Source organism: Eumetopias jubatus, unplaced genomic scaffold, assembly GCF_037043125.1.
Source record: "Eumetopias jubatus isolate StellerSeaLion01/CBP00866 unplaced genomic scaffold, mEumJub1_p1.0 scaffold_12, whole genome shotgun sequence".
NCBI lineage: Eukaryota > Metazoa > Chordata > Mammalia > Carnivora > Otariidae > Eumetopias > Eumetopias jubatus.
In genome coordinates, this window is record NW_028274818.1 from 55,282,113 (window position 1) to 55,303,607 (window position 21,495).

The following is a 21,495-nucleotide window of genomic DNA, read 5'->3' on the forward strand; positions in this document are numbered from 1 at the left end:
GTTATATAATAACCTACTGCTCACTGGAAGCCTTACTGATAAACATAGTCAATTAACACATATTTTGTGTGTTATTTGCACGATAGACTGTATTCTTATAATCAAGTCAGCTAGAGAAAAGAAAATGTTATTATGGAAATCATAAGGAAGAGAAAATACATTTACGGGACTCTACTGTAATCATTGAGAGAAATATCCACGCATAAGTAGACCCATTCCATTCAAACCCGTGATGTTGGAGGATCAACTATACGCTACAGTGAGAAAGGGCAATGACAAAGCAGTGCATGAGGTGCAGTCATTACAAAGTGGGGCTTTGAGGATTCAGGGAAGGCTTCACAGAGGGAGATGCTTGAGTGTCTCTCGAAAGCAGTTGGAGTTGGAGCTCCCAGTGGAGGCAAGAGCTTGAGCCAAAGTGAGGAGGCATGGCACAGTTCAGAGGTTGGTAGTATTGGCTGGGAGGTTTGAAGTGGGGCTGGGAGATTCTGGAGATCGGGCAAATGGGCTCAGATCACAAAGGGTTTCCTTTGCCAGGCTAGGGAATTTGGCCCATTATCTCTGATCAAAGAGACATTTTCAGGGATTTTAAACTGGAAAGCAACATGTCTGCACTGGATCCTTTTCATATGCTCTCCATTGTCTGCTCAGTCTGTACTTTCGAAGGCTGACCTCCATGGATGACATCAGTCCATGTGTTAGTTTCCTAGGATTGCCATAACGAAGTGTCCCAAGTGGGTTATTCGTTCACAGTTTTGGAGGTTAAAAGTCTGGAATCCAGGTGTCAGCAGGGTTGCTTTCCTCTGGAGTTTCTGAGGGAGAATCTGTTCATGCCTCTTCCCTGGCTGCCAGTGTTTGCTTGCTGGGTGATTCTTGTAGGTCCATCACTCTAACCTCTGCCTGTCTTCACATGGTATTTTCTACCATGTCTCTGTCTTCTTCTCCTTTTATAAGGACACCTGTCATATGGGATCTAGCTTACCCTGCTCCAGCATGAGCTCATCTTAAATTGATTACATTTGCAAAGATCTTTCCAAATAAGGTACAGGTACCAGGGGTTAGAACTTGAATATATCTTTTTGAAGGGACATGATTCAATCTACAATAGTCGGCAACCTTGCCCTTTGAGTTTTGGTTGGGTTAGGCCATTGGGGAGCATGGGCAGGGGATGAGAGGGAGGGAAGAAAATAAAGTTAGAGAATTTATTCCCAAGCTCTGTACTTTTGGGGTTACCACAGACCCACAGACTGCCTTCCTCTGTCATCTGAAGGTCATAACTCTTGAGAGGTGGCCCTCTTCACAAAGAAGTCTCTCTCTCTCTCATTCGTAATTGTTTTCTCTTCTTGCCTCACTAGACCTAGGAATGGTAAAAATACCTCATTGTTACCAGTCTGGGAGTATTTTATTATCCCTATGATTTCCCTACACTCTGCCCAAACCTGTTGTAATCACCTCCATATTAAAATGTCCACAAATTACCTAATTTGAGTGTCATTTTATTCCTATCAAGATCTTGATGGAAACAGTGACAATATTTTTATTTTAGAACAGTTGCTTAGGTAGCAGAGTAGAATATGGATTGGAAAGGAGGCAAGAAAGGAGGCACTGGGACCAGAGGGAAGACAGTATAATAATTCAGATAAGAGACGACTGGACCTGAACTTGGATGATAGCAGTTAAGACGGGAAGGAGAGGAGGAATGCACAAAATATTTGGAGTTAGAATTAACGTGGCCAGGGACAGCTTTTATAATGAATCAGATTCATCCTCACCAAATACTTATTAGATAAGGGGATATTCTATCCTGTAGATTATCTTGCACCGATTTAAAAAAAAACCCCAAAGATTTACAGATCAGTAGAAGAGAGGCAAAGACGATAGGTGCCCCCCAAACTTTTAAATAACGTGACATGGAGGTAGGCTTGGTGGAATTGGGAACGATTCGAGTTTTTAAGGGTTTCAGTGTCCTGTCCCACTGGGTCAGGATGGCATTTCTGGCTCCATCCCATTTTCCAGGGCCCACGAGGCGGTACTGGTAAGGAGTACAGGGTCCAAAGAAAACTTCCCATGCTAGCCTGGGATCCTTGAGGAACAGAAGAGGGATACTGGGCTTTGCGCCTATGCATGCAGCAAGGTCATCTAGGTACAGAATGAACTCAAGTTTGTCTTCACTGGTGTCTTTCATCACACCCCTGAGAGGAAAAAAGATGGATCATTTTTCATTTTCAAGTTATAAGTCATCCCTTCTCCCACCATTTTGTTTCTTTTTATTGGAGTCAAACCACGTTTGGGGATGTCTTTCTATGTTGCAAAGAAAAAAAATGAGAGGAGTTTATCTACAAAGGGTATTTGTGAGGGTAATTAATTTGGTTAAAGGGAATGGTAAAAGGAGGCAATTGGAAGAGGAGCTCTAGATAATGGTTTAAGTTCTTGAATTTGATATGAGGGTAAAAATCTGGTCAGTCCAAATACAACAGTTGAATGAATGAACATGATCAGAAAGCATCACATATATGGCCACCTAAATTATTTTTTTATTTTTATTTTTTAAAGATTTTATTTATTTATTTGACAGAGAGAGACACAGTGAGAGAGGGAACACGAGCAGGGGGAGCAGGAGAGGGAGAAGCAGGCCTCCCGTGGAGCAGGGAGCCTGATGCGGGGCTCGATCCCAGGACCCTGAGATCACGACCTGAGCCGAAGGCAGACGCTTAATGACTGAGCCACCCAGGCGCCCCGCCACCTAAATTATTTTTATTGATGTTAATTGTGAGCCATCTGTGGTGTACCAGCTTTGAACATGACACAGATATGAGTGTAATGTATATGAAAGCTTTATTCCTACCTATTTCTGCTGTTAGTAAACTTTCGTAATGTCCCAATGTCATTCATTCACTCATTCATTCATTTATTCTTTCAATAAATAAATATTAAGTGTCCATCACGTGACAGGCATCATCCTAGGTGCTAGGGGTCCCTCAGTGAATAAAACAAAGGCCTTGTCATCAAAGCACTTACATTCTAGTGAGGAAATTAATAGGCTATAGAAACCCCCAGACAGGGCACCTGGGTGACTCAGTCTGTTAAACGTTTGCCTTTGGCTCAGGTCATTGATCTCAGGGTCTTGGGACTGAGCTCTGAGTCAGCCTCCCTGCTCAGCGGGGAGTCTGCTTGTCCCTCTCCCTCTGCTCCTCCCCCTGCTCGTGCTCTCTCTCTCTCTCACTCACTCTCTCTTTAATAAATAAATAAAATCTTAAAAAAATATTACCCCCCACCCCCAGCCAAATGGATACGTAATGAATCAGGTGGTAATAGGTATTATTAAGAAATATAAAAGCAGGTAGGGGGAAGATGCAATGAAGGGACTGGCTGGGCTGCCATATTTATACAGTGTTGTGAGAGACGTCTTCTCAGTTATGACGTGATATTTGACAGAGTGAGCCTGTAGCTATCTGGTGGGGAGAACATTCCAGGCAGAGGGAATATAAGTGCAAAGGGCTCTCCTTGACATGTCTGCGGACCAGGGAGGAGGCTGGAGTGACTGGAGCAGTATGGCGAGGTGGGAGGACAGGGAGCAGTGAGGGTGCAAAGCTAGCTGGTTGCTCCGGAGGGCTGCAGAGTTGCAGGGAAGTTTCTGGGAGTGAAATGGGGAGCAATCAGAGGGTTTTGAATAGAAGAACAGTGTGGTGTTGCTCACTCCTGCTGTGGTGTCAAGATCTGACTGTAGAACGGAGTGGAAGCAGGGAGACCAGAGCAGGGGTGACAGCAAATGTCCTGGTGAGAGACGACAGTGACCTGGTTGGGGGTGGCTGTGGGGATAGCTGGAAGGGTCTGGATTCTGGATTTGTTCGAAGGTAGGTGCTGACAGTATTTGCTAACACAGGATCTGAGAGAAAAAGAGGAGGAAAGGATCACTCTAGGGTTTTAGACGGACCAATTGGAATGAGTAGCGAGTGACGAAGAAGGGGAGAGAAGTCTCAGAGCAGCCCATGGGCAAGATGGGTGGGGCGGTGATGGGGGTCGAGAGTTCGTGTTTAGACATATTCAAATTGAGATACCCAAGTGGTATGGGAGCCATGACTATATGATGGCATTTAAAGCCCCAGGCCTGGAAGAGGCCTCTTAAGAGTGAGTGTTAATGGAAGTGAGAAGAGGTCTGAGGGTTAAGGTCCAGGTTCACCAGTCTTTAGGCATGAGGAGGAGGAGGAGGTACCAGTAAATGCAGGGAAAGAGCATCCTGAGAGGCAGGAGGACAAAGACACAGTGGAGTTCTGGGGGTCAAGGGAACCCACGATTGCCATCTGCTGGGGGCTAGGCTCTCTGTTCTGCTGAGGTGATGTGGTTGGTGCCTCCACTGACACATCTAAGGCCACAAATCCAGTTGGTGGAAGAGTTAAGATTAAAAACATATTCTTCTGACTCTAGTGCAGTGATATCCAACCTGCTGTAGTGCTTCTCTAGGAATGGCTCTTATATTGAGGATGTGTGTGTGTGTGTGTGTGTGTGTGTGTGTGTGTGTGTAAGGTAATATATGGGTAGGTTTTGCTGGAACAAGCTGCATGTCATGCATGTCATACCTTTCTATGAGTTGTTCCTTTTTAGTAGCCTCAGCCATCAGTTTTTGGGATGGAGGTATCTTACAGAGTCCTGTGAGAAAAATTGGAAACACATTAACATCACACGTATTTTCCTTTGAGTTCTCCTCCTCCTCCTCATTTCGGGCCGCCCACTGCTCTATCCTTAGGACATGTAACAGTCAAAGTTTAGTCTGGAATTAGAGGTAATCTCCAGAGGCAAAGTCCTCCTTCAAACCCACTTACCTAGAGTCCTCTACTGCCAGAATCATGAGGACGGACACCCACGGCCCAGCCCTCAGCCTGCATGGGCCCACTGGTCATCAGCACCTGCTCCAGCTCATTTATCTGCTCACACATCACATATAGTCATATATAATATTATTTGTATTATATGGTTTGTATATATATGCCTGTTTGTATTTATGTGTGTGTGTGTGTGAAAGCCATTCGTTGGTTAAATGGAAATACTAACATTGACCTCATTTTTATAACCCTGCTTTGACATGTCTTCACTTTCGTCATACCAGGACCCTCAAGCGTGGAAGCACCTGATGGTCTCTCGGCCTCACAGAGCTCTGACTGCTTGAGTGGTGGTGAGGATGTGCTCAGTTTCAGCCTCTCACCTGCACAGTCTCAGGGTGTGGGCTCTGCTCTTCTGGCTAGGAGCCAAGTGCTGACTCCAGAGGGTGGGGTTACTGTGTACTTGAGCTAGGTCTGACTTCACTCTGTAGTGTACTTGTCACCACCATCACTTTACCCTGTAAAAAGTGGGCAAGGCTTTACTTGGTGTTTCCCAGATCGTCCCCGGAGGCTCTCTGGAGAAGCATGTAATTACTCCTGGGGTGTGATCTAACCGAGTTTCATTTTGTCAGCTCTATCATTCTGATAGGCATTTTTGAGCTCATTGTAAAACACTTAAAAAAACCCCACCAGGTACTTAAGAATCTTTTGTGGTTTTAATATAATCAGATAATGCTGTGAAAGCACTTTAATTGGCCTTAAAGAAATAAAAATTTGTGATCGCTTAATGGAAATGTGTGGAATTTGATGTCTATTACATTTGAACAGTGTGATGGAAGTCGACACTCCTTAGTACTGCATTATATCCTATTTATAAATTATTGGTGATTGTTTTTATTCACTAAGGACACACATCTGCTAAAGGATGGCTGGTTGGCGAAATTGTGATTGCTGTTTATATTTAAAAAGTCATACAAGTGCAATTGTTTAAAATGCTCACTAATCTAAAACTTGCCCTGCTTTAACGAGGTATGATAATAACAGCTGTCAATTTATAGCCTTCACTGTGTGCCAAGAAGGGTGGTAAGTGCTTGGCGGATGTCCATCCTACAAAATCCTTGTGAAAGAGGTTTCATTATCCCCACTGTAGAGATGAAATGGCTGAGATTCAGAGAGGTCCTCACAAAGATAATGAGTTTTAGGGTTAGGATCGGACCCCGGTAGCCCTGACCCCATCATTTGTGCTCTTACAGTGAAAACGGACAATTTGGTGTCCAGTGTCTAAAAAAATTTTTACAGGCATTTCTCAAAGGTTACCATCTCCCCAGAACTCAACTTTATCACACAGTGTGCATTATTCCAATAACTTTCTTTGGAAGCGGCACAAAATTCTACTTCTAGAAATAAATGATAAGATTTAGAAGCAAATAAACTAGACTAGACTTAGAGTAGAACAGAATAGAGGATCCTGAAGTTTCAATAATTTCAGTTAATCTGAGAAATGTGATTATATCTTGTTGTCCAATTCTCATCCACAGAATCAAAACCTTTTTCCCACTCTTTTATCACGTTAGCGATATAAGCACACCCATGATAATATTACCCATATATGAAGTTAAGTATCCATTAAACTCTTTTGATATTTTGTGTTACTTTAGCTCATATCTGTTCCATTTGGGCTAAATCGCAAAGCACTAATTCGAAGACTCAGTTGATCACATAGGGCTTTAAAAGAGAGTCAAGTACCTTTGAATACTCTTGTGGCCCAGCGTGCTTGGAGCTCTGTGCCCGCTAAGATGGATCCTTTAAGGCTGATGAGGCCAATGATAGCTAGTGTTGTTCTCTCTAGGTTTGAAGGAAAAACCTGCTTGTACAGGAATATCTTCTTTGTACAAAGGCTTTTAAGAGGTTCTTCGAGAAAGGGAAAAGAAAATGTGTATCCTGTAGCGAAGATCACAATATCGATGTTTTCTTCCACTGTTCCATCTTCAAAGAGAGCAGAGGTTTCTGTAAATTCCTTCAAGCTGGTTTTCATGGTGACTGTCCCACAAAGGATACAGGTTGGCAGTTCATCATTCACAATGAATTTTGATTTTTTCCTTTGACACAGAAGAGAAAATTATTCATTGTAGTTATATCTGTGAGATAGTTGAGCAAATCATTTATTTGGTCAATTCAAGGACACTATCTGCCAAGCCAAGGGAGTGAATTGACCAATGTCTAGTTTAAAGTTTCCTATCCAACTTACTGTTGCAATAACACGTTTTGTGTTCCTACTTCCAGTAGAAGGCATGTGGACAATGTTTAAACCTATTCTTTCCTGCTTGGGGTTTAAAATTCTCTTGAAATTCATTTCTGGAGCAATGCTTTTCTTGAAGCATCAGGATCAAGTATACAACAAACCATTTAATAATCAGTTTTGGGTCTCACCTCACCCAGGCCTCAAAGGATTGACATTAGGCAAAGAGGAAGTTACCAAGAAACTTTTGAATAAAAATAAAAATCTGAATCGATTTATGCTGATAAATATTTTCATTATGAACATCATTCTATCTAATCACAACAGACATAATGTCTTTGTAAAATTGACATATCTGGGTACCCGGGTGGCTCAGTTGGTTAAGCGACCGACTCTTGATTTTGGTTCAGGTCATGATTCCCGGGTCATACGGTCAACCCCACATGGGGCTCTGTGCTGGGTGTCGAGGCTACTGGGAATTCTCTCCCTTGGTCCCTTTCTCCCTCCCCCGCTCACACATGTGCACACAGTCTCTCTTTCTCACTCTCGCTAAAAAAAAAAAAAAAAAAAAAGACAAATTATCCATTGCCATTAATTTTCTTTATAAGTTGAGAGCTGTCTTACCAAAGAAAAATATTTGGGTCAAGCATAAAATAAAAGTCACATTTAATGACCTTATATTCATTTCAAAGGTTTTCTTTCTCTTGCCATGTGCAACTTTATACAGATATATAGTAAAATATGTAATTCTAGGAATTCCTGTTGGAAATGCATCATCTAATCATTCAGCCAGAGAAGACATTTATTAAAAGTTAGCTGGCCATCTGTACTTATGATGCTGCAAATATTCCATTTGTAGATGGCAGCCATTCCAAGATTCCTCAAAGCCAATTTTAATTTCCTGATTTTCAAGCTCGAAATGTAAAGTTTTTATCCTTCGTTTTCTTCTAGCTTAATGAATTACTTACTACTTTTGTTACCAGAGAATATTCCCATTTCAAGGACTGTTGTGGTACCTGATGGACATTGTCTTAATTAAGGAGCTAAACTCAGAACAGAATAAACAAAGCAGCATAATAATTATTGAAGATTTTGAGTTCTGAATAAAGCAGAATGAAAAATAATTTTCCCATTAAATAAAAAAATTTAAGTACCCCTTTGTAATACTTAATCCATAATTCTCATGGTTAAGTCTTTTATTCAATTGCCTCTCTTGAATCCAGTTTAGTACACACGAGGGCAGAACTTGTGCAGTAAAATTAAGCCATCTTCTTGTAATCACCATAGTAAGTGGGTAGCCCCCAGCTGAAGAGCGGTGGAGAACCCAGGCACCAGTTCTGGTACTGAGAAGTACCTAAAAAGGAAGGAAGGATAAATATATGTACATCAGTTTGTAGTATTTTTCCTTGGTGTGTTTCAAATGTTGTTATAACATCTGTCCTTTTTTAAAAAGTTTTTTTAAATTTTAATTCCAGTTAGTTAACATACAGTGTTATAGTAGTTTCAGGTGTACAATATAGTGATTCAACAATTCCATACATCACCCGGTGCTCATCACCACAGGTGCGCTCCTTCATCCCAATCAGCTATTTCACCCATCCCCCCACCCACCTCCCCTCTGGGAACCATCAGTTTGTTCTTCATAGTTAAGAGTCTGTTTCTTGATTTGTCTCTCTTTCTCTCTCTTATTTTTTCCCCTTTGCTTGTTTGTTTTGTTTCTTAAATTCTACATATGAGTGAAATCATTTAGTATTTGTCTTTTCCTGACTGACTCATTTTGCTTATCAGCATAATACTCTCTTAGCTCCATCTATGTTGTTGTGAATGGCAAGATTTCATTCACAACATCTGTTCTTAACTGGTAAATTTGTACATAGATCTATAAATGACTGTCTCTATTGTTGCCATTGTTTTTGTAAATCACTTTTATCTGATCTATATATCTGTTAAGTATTTTTATCATATTCACTATGAAAAATTATAGGACTAGTAGCTATGCACTATTCATCAGGCAGGTTTTTTTTTAACATCTAAGTAATATAGAATTTAAAGCGATGTTTTGAGAAAGCTATTTTAACTGAGTTAAATAAAAATCTATTCTTTCCAGATCGAATCATTGTCCTATAATTTATGTTAAAGTGGAACAGATTTCTAATTTGTGAATCTATGCTTGGACACTCTAAAATCATTACAGACACTTCGTGGGCAGAGTAAAGGTTTCTTTTATTTTAAAAACAAGCATGGTCAGAAAACAACTTCCCTTTTCTATGTTTCTATGGGGGTTTCGCCAGAATTGCAAAGGGAGAGCGTGAAAGAAAGATAATTGGTCTGGGTGGAATCGTTTGTCCATTTGGTCTTCTTTCTGACACAGTGTCTCTGAAGGATGCCTAGTGGTCTGATATCCAGACAATTTCCTAGACCCCTCTTGGAGATGGTTCAATCCTGTCACTTGTGGATTTGTCGCACTCTTGCTGCGTCCACATGATTTAGCCGTTGGCCACTGTGTTTTATAATGATGGTGGGGTGAGGGTATGGATTCACGCAGGTGTACCTGAGCTGCCGTTCGACTCAGTTCCACTGCCACGTCCCCTGCAGTGTTCCCAAGACCGATCACTAACACGCGCTTGCCTTGAAAGCCTTCTGGGCTCTTGTACTCCTGACTGTGCAGGATCTGGCCTTTAAATTTATGAATACCTGAGGGGAAGGAGGGATCAGAAAATCAGAAGTATCTAAAGCTGTAATTCCCTAGGAGGCAGGCATGGGGTCTGTAGGAAGAGGGAAGTTCCGGACATATGTCAGCCTTTTGCTCCTGCTGCTAATTGCAGGAAGTAGAAGCAGCACACCATCTCCCTCTCCACTGGATTCTGTGAGCCCAGATATAGATTTAGTACAACCTGCAGGAGATTGACAAGTACGGGAGAATTTGTATTCCACATGAGTGCTCCCTTTGAAAGCAAATACTTGGGGAAATCAAGCTCACTGCAGACAATAACAAACCTCTCATGCATGACCCTGAACATCATAAGCAAGAAATAGACTGCATTTTACCCAACAGATATAGTCTATGAGAATATGGTTTGTGTACATAACACATTTACAGATTGAATTTTAGTTCAATTATAATTTTCCACAAAATAAATTTTGTGGCAAGTTCTCTTGTACATAAAGTAATAATTTTTGTGGTTTAGGCTTGCTACTTATTCTTAATGTAATTTTACTTTATTCTTTATTATATGCTTAATGCTTTATTATACCGTGCGCTTATTTATACTCTTTTCTTACATTATTTATATTTGTGTTACTGACCACCTTTCAAGTTCTTAACACTCTGTTAATAGAAGTATCACTATTATGGTATTTATGTATATGAGAAGGTTCTCAAATATTTCTTCTCTTGATTTATTTTTGGTAACTATCTCCTTGGCATCTATAAAGGACATAAACCATGGATTCATATAAATGAAGACTGGTAGTAACAGAAGAAGTAGAGGTGTTTCCAGTGGCAGCTGCAGCCACGGGGAATTATGAGGTGGCAGAAGGAACAAGAGCGATGGGGGCAGTGACTGTCAGACCCACAGATGGGTGAGACGAAGTTCTGACAATGAATCTGAAAGGGAAGCTCTGCAGTTCAGAGGGTTTGACAGCCTTTCACCCCAATACTTCAAGCATTTCTGAAATTTTAAAATAAAAAGAAGGGGTGCCTGGTTGGTGCAGTTGGTTAAGCGCCCAACTCTTGGTTTCAGCACAGGTGGTGGTCTCAGGGTTGTGATCTCAGGTTCATGAGATCAAGCCCGCAGCAGGTTCCGCACTCGGCGGGGAGTCTAAGACTCTCTCTCCCTGTCCCTCTGTCCCTTCCCCCAAATAGACATAGGGGGCGCCTGGGTGGCTCAGTCAGTTAAGCGTCTGCCTTCAGCTCAGGTCATGATCCCAGGGTCCTGGGATCGAGTCCCGCATTGGGCTCCCTGCTCGGCGGGGAGCCCACGTCTCCCTTTGCCTGCAGCTCCCCCTGCTTGTGCTCGTGCTCTCTCTCTGACAAATAAATAAATAAATAAATAAAATCTTAAAAAAATAAAATAAATAGAAATAAATCTAAAAAATAAAAAGATGAAACTGTCTCCCAGAATATATCATTCTCCTATCATACAGTGATTGATTGATTTACCTAATAACATTTGTTGCATAAGTAATATGTGTAACACAATATTTTAATTGGATTCTTTGCCTCCTACGGCCCCCCAAGCTGGAAACTGAATACAATGCTGGCCGTATTCCAAGGGATGTATTAAATCCACTGTGCAGAATTTGCAAAGAATGTGTCTGCAGACCTGTTTTGGGGATCCCTAGCCCCTCACTCACTTTTGGGGATTGGAGTTGAAGTGGCCAGGAGCTGGAAATTGGAGAATTTCAGGAAAGAACTTAAAGTGCTGTGACATTTTCTGTCCCCTGGACATGGGGGCGGGTTTGAGGGGCTGCAAGGAGACCGCTGTGAGACCTTGACCCTTGGAGTCTCTGAAGCCTGGGGCCTGGTGTTTGACCCAAGCTTGACAGGCTGTGGCTACAGCTGCTTGCAAGGGGAGCTGGCTACCCTGGTAGCAAGTTTTTCCTCCTCCAGCTCAACATCAGTCTTAAAACTACTTGTGAAAGATCCATGGTGATTAGTGAAAAGCAGCAAAGGCATCTTTGTTTTTTTTTTTGAGAATCTTTTGAAGATTTTATTTTTTTAAATTTTTATTTATTTGTCAGAGAGAGAGCACAAGCCGGGGGCGGGGAGAGGCAGAGGGAGAAGTAGGCTCCCCGCTGAGCAGGACTCAATCCCAGGACCTCAAGATCATGACCTGAGTTGAAGGCAGATGCTTAACCGACTGAGTCACCCAGATGCCCCAGCAAAAAAGGCATCTTAAAAAGAGTAAACCTTGGCCAGATGTCCGAGGGGTTTTGACAGCATTTGAAATCATTACCCAAACAGTTGTAGCTCTCTTGCCTTCTGGCCTAAGTAAAGATTGACAGAAATTCTGGTATTTATTCCCAAACTGTTCAGATTTTGGCCAGGGCTTTGTCTTCCAATGCCTTGTCATTTCCTTGAGGAAATTGTATGACGACTTGATGTTATTTTTTTTGGATTGCTGTCATGTTTGAAATATTTACTTTACCACTGAAGGAGTATAGGACACGCTACCCAAAATGTGCCGCTTTGATATACTGATTATTTCAAGTGAAGGATCTTGAAAAACAGCAAAGGCAGGGAGAGGCTTTCTCTGAACCCCCCTCATCTGCCTAAAGGCAGATCCTTGGAAAGGACTCCTATGGTCATAAATCTCTTTCCTGGCAGTTTCACCAACCAGGGAAGATCGGTTCTTATATCACAGAAGAGGACCGTAGAAGTCTATACCCAGACAAACGTTGTCACAAACAATCGTATCTCCCATCCATTCTTCTAAGAGCCTATTCATCTTTCTAGAAACATTTGCTCTCCCCTGGATGGCCTACACCCCATCCCCTTTCTCTATGAAGATGGTATATAAACACTCAAATCTCACAGCTTTTTTTTGGTATTCATTATTTTCTTATGGTGCCCCCACATTAGTATTAAAAATTAATAAATCTGTATACCTTTCTCCCTTCTAATCTGCCTATCAAACTGAGGAGGGTAGAGGGAAAGTCTTTTCTCCCTTACAAAACAGAGCTGTGCATTTCAGCATACATATATGCAGAGTGGGGGTCTTTTTTTTTTTTGACAATTCACCTGTAGTTTTTTTTTTTTAAGATTTTATTTATTTATTTGACAGAGAGATAGCGAGAGCAGGAACACAAGCAGGGGGAGTGGGAGAGGGAGAAGCAGGCTTCCCGTGGAGCGGGGAGCCCGATGCGGGGCTCCATCCCAGGACCCTGGGATCACGACCTGAGCCGAAGGCAGAAGCTTAACCGACTGAGTCACCCAGGCGTCCCATCCATATTTTTTTTTTTTAACAGAAAAAAGGCAACGTCAGCTAGGACACATGTATGTACATCCTCCTTTTTCTAAACCAGAGCAGTAAGAAACTTTAACATTGTTAATAACTTCTAAACTCAGGCAGATGGAACTTCAATTTAATGCTTCATCTGAATGGAGTTGGGGTTGTTTTAGAAAGAAAGAGATTATAATCTTTTCCCTCAGAATAAATCGAGGGCAGGGAATCCTTAATAGATCCAAAGGACATTTTGTATTGCAGTTCTAATAACATTTATAGAGTGATTGCATGGATTTTTCTCACAATAACCCTTTGAAGTCTATACTATTTTTACTCATCTTACATATGTGGAAACAGATTTGTAGGGATTATGTGATTTTTGTGACATCGCACTTGCCAATGAATAGAGAGCTGGGAACTTACTTTATTTAATTAATTAATTAATTTATAAGTAGGTTCCACATGCAACGTGGGGTTTGAACTTGTGACCCTGAGATCAAGAGTTGCACACTCCACTGACTGAGCCAGCCAGGTGCCCTGAGAGCTGCGAATTTATCTATCATCTATCTATCTATCTATCTATCTATCTATCTATCTATCTATCATCTATCTATCATCTATCTATCTAAGATTTTATTTATTTATTGGACAGAGAGAGAGACAGCAAGAGGGGGAACACAAGCAGGGGGAGTGGGGCAGGCTTCCCGCTGAGCAGGGAGCCCGATGCGGGGCTCCATCCCAGAACCCTGGGATCATGACCTGAGCCAAAGGCAGACGCTTAATGACTGAACCACCCAGGAGCCCTGAGCTGGGAATTTAAATGCAAGTACTCTGATGCAAGATCCTGGACTTTTAACATCCGTGTTATGCTCCAGTACCCTCCCGTCTCTTCCAGTATCATTCTGTCATGGCTTTGTGCACGGTAAATTGCATTGTTGTTACTCAAAGAATGAATCCACGTTACAGTTTAGCAGGAAGTTACCTTTTACAAAAAAATCTTAATGAATTGTGCTCAGCCAGGTGCTTCCATAGTTATTCTCTCAAGTCAGATTTGCAGTAATCCTCCTGGAGGGGTAGTTATTCATCCCTGTCTTACAGGTAAATCCATTAGTGCTTAGAAAGGTTAAGTGATTGGCTTAAGGCCGTATAATTAATAAGTACCAGAGACAGGATTTAAATTCCAGTTTTATGACTCCAATTTGTGTTACCTTTCAAGCTATTTTTTTCCCTCAAATGACTTAAGTGATTGAGTTTGCCCTGGAAATAGAAAATAATTATATTTAATTTGGCACCAGTAATTTTTTTCCATTTCTTTTTCTGCAAAAGAGTGGGCAGAATTCTTTCATACCAACACCCAGAAGTTCCACTGAGCTGTTCTAGGTCCTGTTCTAGGTCCTGTTCTAGGTCCTGTGCTAGGCACTCCATGGCTAGCAGCTGATTTCATCCTCAAGCAACCCTAGGAAGAAGGTGCTGTGAGTACTTCATTTTACAGGTGGAGAAATAGGGACATAGGACACAGGATTTGCCCAGGTGCCAATAAACGTCAGAGGCACAACTTGAACTTAACCCCAAGGTAACCACAGGGCGAGGCTGCCTCTACTCGGACTATGGAAATGATTCTTAAACCTTTAGTTTCCATGAGAATCACATTGCTGGGGAAACATTAGGATTCCAGGGTCCCACTTTTGGAGGTTCTTATTCTGCAAACAACACATTAACTTGCTTTTAAAATAAGCACCTCAGGTCTTGGCAGTTGTTGCGAAACACTGTGCTGAGATCAAAGCCTACATCTATCATTACACTAGTTCTTTTCTTTCAGGCTGTTTTCCTAAAAGACTGTTAGGTAACTGACTTCATTCAATAAGCACGTATTAAACATACTATTGTCACGGAAAATTACTTCAAGTTTCAGCTTTCATTTTTACCATATTTTCCTTTTTCTATCTCACATCCGTGTATGGGGATGGGGACAGGGAGAGAACTGGGGACTACTGAGCACTTCTGGAGTGCCATCCCCTCATTTTGGGGAAGTCTAATGCAATATAATAAATGCATCATTTGATGCCAAGGAAATGCAACATTCAGGGGAGAGAAATTTTCAGACAACTGGGCAATTTAACACAGAAACATCAAGATCTTAATTTTTTTTTTACAGAAATCTTTCTGAAGGATATTATATATTTTATGTCCTAAAACTAGAACATACTGATAATTCAAGGTCATCCTTATAACCTTCAATTATTACATTGTCCTCTTATACAGTGACACCCTCAGGGTCTGCTGAGGGGCATGGGACTTAGTTTGCCTTGTCACTAATTGTCTCTGGAACGCTTTGCTGCTGTGGTTTGTTCATCTTATACTTATCGCCCTAATGTTATGTGTTAGGAAATGCACTTGAATTCCATTTACCATGCTCACAAAGTTTCAAGAGATTTATTAATAATTGATCAAACATAATTAGGCATTCACATCACTCATCTATAACTAACGATCACAATTGATATATGGTTGGAGAGTCACTCTTACACAGCTTCTGTGTGTGGGAGACGGATGCGGAACTGATGTCTGCATTACCCGCCCAGGGGTTCCCACCTGGGATAGAGGAGGAGCGCGCACTCGGGTGGGATGGCTGCCGAGGCAGGAGTTATAACAGAGGGATGGATAGTTCTTAGTCTGGGGGAATCACATGGCTCTTAGGAAGCAGCTTCTTCTGAACAGTTCTCAAAATGTTCATACTAGTTCCCAGTAGGTCATGAGTCACAGTGCTAGTAGCTAGTGTTGATGGAGTGCTCCTATGTGCTCTGTCCTCCGCTGAGTATTTTACATGGATAATCTCATTGAATTCTCATGACCGCTCTATGAAATGAAGTCATTGGGTGAAGTTTACCCAAGATTCTGCAATTAGAACCGGGATGTGGTCCAGGCTGCTGACTTAAGGATTTTGTTCATAACTAGTATGCTAAAGGTCACTTATCATCAAGGGTCATTGCCCTGCAGCAGATCGGAACTCCTTAGAAACCTTCCATTGAGTCCACTCACCAAGATTCCTCATTCTGGGAACACAGAGGAAACTGGGGTATCTGTCCTGGTGTCCTGCTGTCCTGCTGTCACAAATCCTTCTAGAGTCTGGTCATAAACTTAGACCTCCTGAGGAGGATCACTGAAATCTGCATGTGTGGGTTTCTTCCTTTTCCATAATCTGGGCTTTGGGGCAAAAGAGAAGGGCACACCAATACTTCTAATGCAATCATTTATTCCCCAGAGGTCATTGGCATAGAGAAACATTTGCTCTCAAAATGATCCCAAACTACCTTGCAATTCTATTTTATGTTTGCCCAGTCTCTTTCCTTGGAACTAACTCTTACAGATTATACACTTTTAAACTGCCACAAGGATCCTCACCTCTCAGTACTTGGTTGATCTTTTGCAATAGCATCTTTTGGTCAGAGTCTAAGTGAACTGAGGGTAAGCTAACCCAAACCTGACAAGACACTACCTTCCAAAAACATCAATTATTTGACACTTGTAACACATTTCCCCATAGAAATTTCTTTATAAGAGGTGCTTCTATATCTCTTTAGTCCAGTGCCATTGTGTATTTAGCCCACAGGCTTGCTGCAAGTCTGAAGCCCAATCACCATTTATACAATTGCTTCTTCGCAAAATTATGCACTGAAGTCTCACTTGATCCCTAAAACATTTGTTTAAAGTGGGATATTTTGTTAATTTGAGATTACATTTATAAGATTTACAAACATTTTGTTTTTTTTAATTGGCCCAGGTTTGCAAGCTTTATTCTTCACACTCTTCCTTAAACGTTCTTTCAATTCTTTAATGAAGTTTCAAAACTTCTCTTACTCAATTGCCTTTAAAGCCACTTATAAGTGACAGAAGAGTAGCTGTACTACATTTTAATAATCCTCATTTGATCTCAAAAGATGGAGATCTGCCAATCATGAGTATAGCTGCCTCTTGAACAACAATGGGTTTGAACTATGTGGGGCCTCTTCTACATGGATTTTTCTCAATAAATACCATACAGTACTATAAATGGTATTTTCTCTTCCTTAGGGTCTTAGTAATGCTTTCTTTTCTATCGCTTACTTTGTTGTAAGAATATGGTATATAATATATAATATACAAAATATATGTTAATCGACTGTTTATATTATTAATAAGGCTTCCAGTCAACTGTAGGCCATTAGTAGTTAAGTTTTTTGGGGAGAGTCAAAAGTTATACGGGAATTTTTGACTATGCAGGGGGTCAGCGTCCCTAACCCCTGGGATGTTCAAAGGCCAACTGTAGATTTCAAAAAATGTGCTCTTGGAGTCAAAAGCGTTTCCAAAAGGAATTTCTAAAACTCCTTTGTGGTGATAGCCTTGGTATAAGAGATGTATGGATTATTATTGTGGTGACTGTTTTGAAGGATGAAAATATTTCTTTGGATGTATAATTGCTGCTCAGTTTCTTAAAAACAAATCTGTCAAGTTTCTTTATACTCTCACTTCCTTTAAGTTATTGAATTACAGATCACTCCTGATTCAAATGACCTGAAATTCAATGACAAAATTTAAAAGCTTGCATTTTTTTTATGACACATAAGCCTTATGTGATCATTGAACTTGAATCAGACAGGCATGATAAACTTCAGTAATGGCAGCATTTATATTAATAAGTAAATAAGAAGACACCTACATAGTGCTTTATACCTCTCAAAGATCTGTACATATTATTTCTTAAGGTGAACACAGAGTTGTCTCTAATCATGAGGAATTATTTCCAATTACAGATAAATGACTTTCTTCGAGGAGAACCCAGAAGAGTAGATATGGTTTCAGGTAGAAATGACTCACCAGGAAAGGACTCCAATGGTAAACAGGGATTCAGGTAATGTCCGGTGCAAACCATGACAGCATCAAAGACAGCTCGTTCCTGCTTCCCCTCTGTCTCTGTGACAACATCCCATTGACCGGTTTCAGAGAAGTCTGGATGCTTCGTTATACTGCACACCGTGGTCTGAAAGTGGCAGACAAACACTCACTTTCTGTCAATCACCTTGGGACCTCATGAAATGGCTGGTATGGTAACCATGTTTGTTATTTCACGTGGGCCAAGCCTATCTCAGGGTAAGAGGTCTGTCAATATTGGTTTTTCTTCCCGATAAAGAAATTAAGTAACCTGTACAAAGTCTCAAAAGCTGTCCTATAGTGTAGGACCCAAAACATCTGCATGCCTTCACTGGAAGGAAGAAACACTTAGTTCTTATACCCAGTGAGGGGATGAGTTACAATACTGAATGCATTGGGAAAATGTAGGAAGAGTTTTGGCTCATTGTAATTTCTGTGGTTCAGATTCCTAGTCATTTCTTCCTGGCAGTTTTCATGAACAAAATTCATTTTTCCTTTCGTCTCAAAAAAAAAATTTCTAAATTGCATCCCGAATAAGAATTTGGATTCAGCAGAGGAATCAGGAAAGTCAGTATCTTAATGATTTATTTGAGTAAAACATGAGAAATGGGAGAAGTGAGGAGTCTTTATTATTTACCTTATTCAGATAGAGATAAAATCAGGAATAAATTTACTTAGGATCCCTTTTCCATTAGATTGCTGAATGGGCAGCCCCCATTCATTAACCTTCCATAACCCAAGTTGTCTTACCCTAAACCGAATGTATTTCAGAAGGTCAAAGTGCTCAGCAAATTCTTTGAGATAATCCCAAAATTTTCCTTGGTGCATGAAATTGGGATAATCTTCTTGGAAGGGGAAGTCGCTATAACATGACATTTCTTTGCAGACATTTGTCACTAATGATCTGTAGACCCTGGTCATCCCATCTTTAGAAGTTTCCTGTGGTGAAACATAGTTAGCTTGATGGGGTGGGGGAGGCAGGAAGAAAAGAGATTCCATTTGTAATTCCAAAGAGTTCCAGGAAAACAGCATTGGATCTCCATGCTATAGTTGTCAGAAATCACTGGTGGGACTGGAATTATTAAACACAATATCTTTCTCAAACTACAAAGAAATTAACAAAATTTAGCAGCCCTCTCCAAGACCAACATTGCCATTCAGTGATTCCATGAACATGAGGCCTACGGTCTGACTTGTTTATTTTTTTCTTTTTTTTTGCCATCCTCAATCCCTCCACTCATGAGGACTTCTTCCTCTTGCCTTTGCTCACAGAACTCCTCACTGATTTTTGTATTTATTGTTTAGGTATATTTTCTTTTTCTTGTTTTTAGATTTATTTATTTATTTCAGAGAGAGAGAGCAAATGTGAAAGTGGGGGGGAGGAGCAGAGGGAGAGAGAGAGAATCTCAAGCAGACTCTGCACTGAGTGTGGAACCCAGTATGGGGCCTGATCCCATGACCCTAAGACCATGACCTGAGCCAAAACGAAGAGTTGGATGCTTAACTGACTGAGCCACCCAGGTCCCCCACCATGTATATTTTCAGTCACTTTCTCTTTATTGGCTCCTTCCCATCAGCACTTATACTGAAGACTTTAATTTAATTTAATTTAATTTTTTAAAGATTTTATTTATTTGACACAGAGAGAGAGAGAGAGAGCACAAGCAGAGGGAGTGGCAGAGGGAGAGGGAGAAGCAGGCTCCCTGAAGAGCAGGGAGCCCGATGAGGGGCTCGATCCCCGGACCCTGGGATCATGAGCTGAGCCAAAATCGAGAGTCAAACGCTTAACTAAGCCCACCCAGACACTCTTATTTTCTTTTTCTTTTTTTTAACTCAAAATTATTTTCTAAAATTTATCTCTATTACTTTAGAGTGGGGGAAGAAAACCAAACCAACCGTGGGGTCCAATAGCAGAAGGTACACAAACCAGACCTAGTGTTTTCTTTCCACATTGACATTTGGTGGCTCAATCAGGGTCACAGTACACCAGAAGAAGCTTTTCCCCCTAGCACACTATAATCCTAGGGTTGTGACCATACCTGCTTACATACATTTGCTATTTTTGTTTTCTTTGCTGTGTATCAAAGACTGGCCCATGCCACTTTCTCCATGAAGGCTTCCCTCATACCAGTTTGAAGTACCCTCCTCCACCATGAGCTCCCACTGAACGTTGCTTTTCAATTACTCCCGAAGCATCCAGTACTTAGACCGCCTATCTTCTGACACTTTATACTCCACCAATGGGACGGATCCCTAGGTCCCTGCTGAAGATCCTGCTACTCCTAGTTACCAGGACCAATCCTGGCCCGAGGCAGGTGGTATTTGGCCACTTCCAGCCCCTACTTTTGTTGCTCAAGTCACCTAACAGCTGGCCTAGCCCTAGGTATAACCCCCCCCAGGATGCACATTCCACTCCTTAGAAGGATTGATCAGTGCCTTGGCTCTTTTTATTGTGATAATGTGAAAGCTACTCAACCACCTACCCCAACCTTTCAGGGTCTGGATTCTTGCTTCACTTCTGCCAATTCTCTTCCCAAAGACCTGAATAATCCTGTGGGCTGGAGCTCTGCTCCCTGATGCCAACTTCCATCCTTCCAAACGCGTCATCTGCTCCATATTCACCAATGCCATTCAGCCTAACCTAGGCGACACTGTTACTTTGTCTCAGAATGTCCATGGTCTAGAAATCACTGTAACTTCCAATACTATGCTTGTGTTATCAGACTTAACTCTTCCTTCCTCCCTCTTCCAACTGCCCCTGCTCTGCCAAATCTCCAGGTTCATCACTATGCTGCACACACAAGCCTGTGGTGTTGCGGTGAGCTGCTTTTTTATGTGATCATCAAGGTAGGCTGAAGCCACCATGCATGAGCAGGGACAAAGCAGACCGCCAGATTATGACTGATGGAGGTGGGAGGGTACAAACTACGCACAGTAAACTTCCATAGTCCCCCGATGTCGTTACTTCTCTCAAAGCAGGTGGGCTCCAGGTCCTCATCCAAGCAGCACTTGATGGAGGACAGGCCACTCACACCAGCTCCAATCACTGCAACTCGCCTGGCCATGGTACTCTGTTGGGGGAAGGCTGGGCTGAGCTTCTTTATATGACAAGACTGGAAGGAACCTCCTGTCATAGAACTCAACTCTTCTAGTGGTATACACATCCTCTTTGAGCTGAGGCAGATTCACATTTTGGTTAAAAATGAAATCAGACTCTGGAAATCAGACTGTTTGGCTTAAATCTTAGTGTCACTTACTAATAGTATGACCTCGGACTAGCTGTTTATCTTCTCTGGGCCTCAGTTTTCTATTGAGTACAATGGGAATGGAAATAATAATAGTAATAATATCTTAAATATTTGTTATGAAATGAAATGATTGATATGTTGGAAGGATTGTAGAAGTGTGTCTCCTACATAGTAAGTGCTCATTTAAATTTAGTTCTTATTATTAATTAGTATAGTCAGGACCTTGATCCCCTTGAGACTTATTTATTTATTTATTTATGTTTAATTTTTAAACATGTCTTATTTTATTATTATTATTATTATTTAAGTAGGCTCCATGCCCAATGTGGGGCTGGAAC

At 41.3% G+C, this 21,495-nt stretch overlaps 1 protein-coding gene across 2 annotated transcripts; it reads right to left on the minus strand.

Annotated features, from left to right (window-relative positions):
• Nucleotides 1-1,638: 1,638 nt before the first annotated feature.
• LOC114223969 (flavin containing dimethylaniline monoxygenase 4) lies at nucleotides 1,639-20,974 on the minus strand. Of its 2 annotated transcripts, none has more exons than XM_028123008.2 (8): nucleotides 20,843-20,974; nucleotides 18,660-18,848; nucleotides 17,856-18,018; nucleotides 9,605-9,747; nucleotides 8,208-8,407; nucleotides 6,561-6,913; nucleotides 4,575-4,644; nucleotides 1,639-2,189 (listed from the first exon to the last, which is right to left on the minus strand). In XM_028123008.2, the coding sequence occupies exons 1-8, from the start codon at nucleotides 20,972-20,974 to the stop codon at nucleotides 1,766-1,768; spliced, it is 1,674 nt and encodes a 557-aa protein (XP_027978809.2). In that variant the 3' UTR covers nucleotides 1,639-1,765. The 2 variants fall into 2 exon arrangements, with proteins under 2 accessions (XP_027978809.2, XP_087872901.1); XM_088016775.1 differs by having other exon boundaries at nucleotides 18,660-18,868; nucleotides 20,839-20,974.
• Nucleotides 20,975-21,495: the final 521 nt, after the last annotated feature.